The sequence below is a fragment of the Rhinichthys klamathensis genome, unplaced genomic scaffold, assembly GCF_029890125.1.
Source record: "Rhinichthys klamathensis goyatoka isolate OS25496 unplaced genomic scaffold, OSU_Roscu_1.1 h1tg000725l_1, whole genome shotgun sequence".
NCBI classification, from domain to species: Eukaryota; Metazoa; Chordata; class Actinopteri; order Cypriniformes; family Leuciscidae; genus Rhinichthys; species Rhinichthys klamathensis.
In genome coordinates, this window is record NW_026607139.1 from 209,636 (window position 1) to 215,000 (window position 5,365).

Here is a 5,365-nt window from a genome sequence, read left to right on the forward strand (position 1 = left end):
GTGTGTGTGTGTGTTTCCATGACTGACTGGAGTAATTATCTCCTTTCATGTCTGATTTCAGTCGATCATTATCACTGATGTCAGTGAAGCTCCTTATAAACAGGCTTTTGATTGGAACAAATCTACCTTGAGGCTGTTCGCCAAACAGTAGACAAGTCTTTTATCCACCATCATTAACTTCACATTTACATGGTTCATTCAACCGGTTCTTCCTAGGCACATCAAATACAGTGTTCAGTCACAGTTCGGCTATACATGTTATTTTAAAGAAAAAAGTAGTAATGACAATGCTTCCGCCAATTAAAATAGTTCTTTAGCAGAACGGTCTGTTTATGGTTATTATGTACAAACGCATGTTTTTTGGTTTCGTATGGGGGAGAAATCAAGTCTACAGACTTTATAACACTTATTATTATTATAATAATAATCCCAATATCTGATCTTGTGTTGGCATGGTTAAATGGTAAAGAGTCTGTGTAATGTTAAATTAGTCTTGTTCCCGCCCTCTGCTCCACACACATACACACACACACACACACACACACACACAGAGAGAGAAAGAGAGAGACACACACACACACACACACACGCGTCCGGTCAGTGAGTGAGTTTGTTCATCAGCGCGCGCGCAGCGAATCAAACACAGTTTCGGAAACGCGCGCGACACACTGGATTTATAAGCGACTATTCCTGGATTCTTCCGTGAAGTTCATCGTGTGTGTGGATATAAAGTTCATCGTGTGTGTGGATAAAATGTTTGCGTCCGTGGCTTTGCTGATATTAATTCAGAGTAAGTGCTTTGTTCCATGTGATCTTCTTAAAGTCTCATGATCCCCTTTAGAGAATAAGATTAGACTGCGGTGTGTGTGTGTGGGAGTGAGTGAGTGTGTGTGTGTGTCACACGTCATAGGCAACTTTGTTAAATTAAATAGAGTGTATCATCTAAACACGTGTTGATTCCACCTGCAAAAGTTTTCCATTTACAAATTGTTGCACTAAAACAAAAGCATCAGCTCTGAATGTCATTCACCATTAGTCTGTATATCATAGTAACGTTACTTAAATATGGCATTCATTCAGTACCATTATTATATATATATATGTATATTATAGTAAATCTACACAGTAAACCAGTGATTTGTTGTAAGGGTGGGAGTAATAATCTTATGAAAGATAGTACATTAAAAATGAGTTTATATTTCAATTATGAATGGTATTAAGCTTAATGAATTGAAACATTATTGTTGTGATTCAGCAGCTGAGATTTTGATTGAATAATCATAATATCTCATAATCAAGGCCGTAACCAGGGTTTGAAAATTAGTGAGGTCCGGGGTGTTGTGTAAAGAATTTTGCTATAATAATGGTTTGGCCATTGGACCCACATTTCCCAATGGACATTAAGCTGTGACCCTTTTTTTTAATGGAATTTGGCATATATATATATATATATATATATATATATATATATATATATATATATATATATATATATATATACAGGGGTTAAATTTGGATTTAATTATGTGTGGGGTAGTCTCTCACTAGGGGGGTCCGAGGGTTTGCCCCCCCGGGATTTTTTTTGTGAAAAATAAACCAAAATGGCACTTTCTGGAGAGTTTTGTGCAAAGAAAAAGTAGGTCTAGCAAGTGCAACGCAATCTCACGACCAATTCGTCCGAATTTGACGAGTGATTAAAAGATGGCTAATTCGTACGAATTCGTACGACCTCATTCGTACGAATTTGTACGATTTGTCTAAACCCACGTGATGGGTAGGTTTAGGGGCGGGGTCAGGGTCATTCGTACGAATTCATACGAATTGGGCAACTCGTCAAATATGTACGTTTTAGCAAAAATCGTACTAATTCGTACGAGTGAGGTCGTACGAACTGTTACGAATTAGCCATCTTTTAATCACTCGTCAAATTCGGACGAAATTCACACAGATCAAACACAAATATGCTGACTGAATAGATTGCTAGTTGAGAAACACTGCTTTAATTAATGTTTTTATGATGGCTTTGTGAAAGGTTAACTAAACAGCATGAGCCGTCTTCCAGCTGGCCAGTAAGTTATTTGGCAAATTTCATTCTGTAGGCTAACATACAGATCTGTTTTATGCTATTGTTTTTGATAGTGTTATACATTTCTTACAGATAATCGATTGTCATTGCGTTTGTCTTACCGAATGTGGTAGCTTTATGCAATTACAGTTTGTCTATAAGCTTCTTTTTTTTTAAATGTATTAATGCCGACAGTTAAATGTTGCCAGATATTGCTACGAAAAACAAGCAAAACAAAATAATAATAATAATCCGAAATAAGTTCAAAGCTTGTGTTTTGGAAATAAGGTTAATATATCACTAAACCTTTCCACATTAATAACTTCCTAAAGTGTCACATTAAATCAGAAAAACAGGTGACTACTGCCACCTTTCTATTAGGTGGATCTGGCAACACGGAGGCTGCACCCGCGTTCACAACGCGCTCTCAAGCCCCGTTCAGTTCACTGCGCCAGCTTCTCGCAGCAACATGAATTGCAAACACTCATATGAGGTGGTTTAAACACTGCTAATTAATCATTCAGAGAGCTTGACATTTTATTTTTGAATGTAAAAAAAATGACCGAGGTCCGGACCTCGGTGACCTCATAGCTGGCTACGGCCATGCTCATAATGTGAAGTAAATAGAAGATGATGAGCTGATTATCCTGCAACCATTACTAGTGACATGATTCAATATTTCTAGCTGGAGGAATTTGTTTATTACTGAGTTCCAGTATTTGTGAGTGTTCTCCTGTTTTTGAGATATCATGATGTTTTATTTGATGTTCCAAAAGTCACTGAGTGTGTTTGTGTGAGTGTGTCTGTGTGAGTGTGTTTGTGTGAGTGTGTCTGTGTGAGTGTGTCTGTGTGAGTGTGTTTGTGTGAGTGTGAGTGTGTTTGTGTGAGTGTGTCTGTGTGAGTGTGTCTGTGTGAGTGTGTTTGTGTGAGTGTGTCTGTGTGAGTGTGTCTGTGTGAGTGTGTCTGTGTGAGTGTGTTTGTGTGAGTGTGAGTGTGTTTGTGTGAGTGTGTCTGTGTGAGTGTGTCTGTGTGAGTGTGTTTGTGTGAGTGTGTTTGTGTGAGTGTGTTTGTGTGAGTGTGTCTGTGATGCTGTGTGTGTTTGTGTGAGTGTGTTTGTGATGCTGAGTGTGTTTGTGATGCTGTGTGTGTTTGTGTGAGTGTGGCTGTGACGCTGAGTGTGTTTGTAATGCTGAGTGTGTTTGTATGGGTGTGTTTGTGATGGTGAGTGTGTTTGTGAGTGTGAGTGTGTTTGTATGGGTGTGTTTGTGATGGTGAGTTTGTGATTGTTTGTGATGGTGAGTGTGTTTGTGATGCTGAGTGTGTTTGTGATGGTGTGTGTGTTTGTGATGCTGAGTGTGTTTGTGTTTGTATGGGTGTGTTTGTGATGCTGAGTGTGTTTGTGTTTGTATGGGTGTGTTTGTGATGCTGAGTGTGTTTGTGATGCTGAGTGTGTTTGTGATGCTGAGTGTGTTTGTGATGCTGAGTGTGTTTGTGTGTTTGTTATGCTGAGTGTGTTTGTGATGGTGAGTGTGTTTGTGATGGTGTGTGTGTTTGTGATGCTGAGTGTGTTTGTGTGGGTGTGTTTGTGATGCTGGGTGTGTTTGTGTGAGTGTATTTGTATGGGTGTGTTTGTGACGGTGTGTTTGTGATGCTGAGTGTGTTTGTGTGAGTGTGTTTATGATGGTGTGTGTGTTTGTGATGGCGAGTGTGTTTGTGATGGTGAGTGTGTTTGTGATGGTGTGTGTGTTTGTGATGCTGGGTGTGTTTGTTATGCTGAGTGTGTTTGTGATGGTGAGTGTGTTTGTGATGCTGAGTGTGTGGGTGTGTTTGTGATGCTGGGTGTGTTTGTGTGAGTGTGTTTGTGTGAGTGTGTTTGTGTGAGTGTGTTTGTGTGAGTGTGTCTGTGTGAGTGTGTTTGTGTGAGTGTGTTTGTGTGAGTGTGTTTGTGTGAGTGTGTCTGTGATGCTGTGTGTGTTTGTGTGAGTGTGTTTGTGATGCTGAGTGTGTTTGTGATGCTGTGTGTGTTTGTGTGAGTGTGGCTGTGACGCTGAGTGTGTTTGTAATGCTGAGTGTGTTTGTATGGGTGTGTTTGTGATGGTGAGTGTGTTTGTGAGTGTGAGTGTGTTTGTATGGGTGTGTTTGTGATGGTGAGTTTGTGATTGTTTGTGATGCTGAGTGTGTTTGTGTGTTTGTGATGCTGAGTGTGTTTGTGATGGTGTGTGTGTTTGTGATGCTGAGTGTGTTTGTGTTTGTATGGGTGTGTTTGTGATGCTGAGTGTGTTTGTGTTTGTATGGGTGTGTTTGTGATGCTGAGTGTGTTTGTGATGCTGAGTGTGTTTGTGATGCTGAGTGTGTTTGTGATGCTGAGTGTGTTTGTGTGTTTGTTATGCTGAGTGTGTTTGTGATGGTGAGTGTGTTTGTGATGGTGTGTGTGTTTGTGATGCTGAGTGTGTTTGTGTGGGTGTGTTTGTGATGCTGGGTGTGTTTGTGTGAGTGTATTTGTATGGGTGTGTTTGTGACGGTGTGTTTGTGATGCTGAGTGTGTTTGTGTGAGTGTGTTTATGATGGTGTGTGTGTTTGTGATGGCGAGTGTGTTTGTGATGGTGAGTGTGTTTGTGATGGTGTGTGTGTTTGTGATGCTGGGTGTGTTTGTTATGCTGAGTGTGTTTGTGATGGTGAGTGTGTTTGTGATGCTGAGTGTGTGGGTGTGTTTGTGATGCTGGGTGTGTTTGTGTGTTTGTGTGAGTGTGTTTGTATGGGTGTGTTTGTGATGCTGAGTGTGTTTGTGATTGTGAGTGTGTTTGTATGGGTGTGTTTGTGATGGTGAGTGTGTTTGTGTGAGTGTGTTTGTGTGAGTGTGTTTGTGTGAGTGTGTTTGTATGGGTGTGTTTGTGATGGTGAGTGTGTTTGTGATTGTGAGTGTGTTTGTGTGAGTGTGTTTGTGTTTGTGATTGTTTGTGATGCTGAGTGTGTTTGTTATGCTGAGTGTGTTTGTGATGGTGAGTGTGTTTGTGATGCTGAGTGTGTTTGTGATGCTGAGTGTGTTTGTGATGCTGAGTGTGTTTGTGATGGTGTGTGTGGGTGTGTTTGTGATGCTGGGTGTGTTTGTGTGAGTGTGTTTGTGATGCTGAGTGTGTTTGTGACGGTGTGTTTGTGATGCTGAGTGTGTTTGTGATTGTGAGTGTGTTTGTGTGAGTGTGTTTGTATGGGTGTGTTTGTGATGCTGTGTGTGTGAGTGTGTTTGTGATTGTTTGTGATGCTGAGTGTGTTTGTGTGAGTGTGTTTGTATGGGTGTGTTTG

At 40.5% G+C, this 5,365-nt stretch overlaps 1 protein-coding gene across 2 annotated transcripts in view; it reads left to right on the forward strand.

Annotated features, from left to right (window-relative positions):
• The first annotated feature begins 574 nt into the window (after window positions 1–574).
• jam2a (junctional adhesion molecule 2a) overlaps window positions 575–5,365 on the forward strand; it is a 39,417-nt gene continuing 34,626 nt past the window's right edge. For both annotated transcript variants that reach the window (XM_056242384.1, XM_056242386.1), the window contains exon 1: window positions 575–790. In XM_056242384.1, the coding sequence (XP_056098359.1) occupies window positions 754–790 (37 nt within the window). In that variant the 5' untranslated portion in view covers window positions 575–753. The remainder of the gene's footprint in view (window positions 791–5,365) is intronic.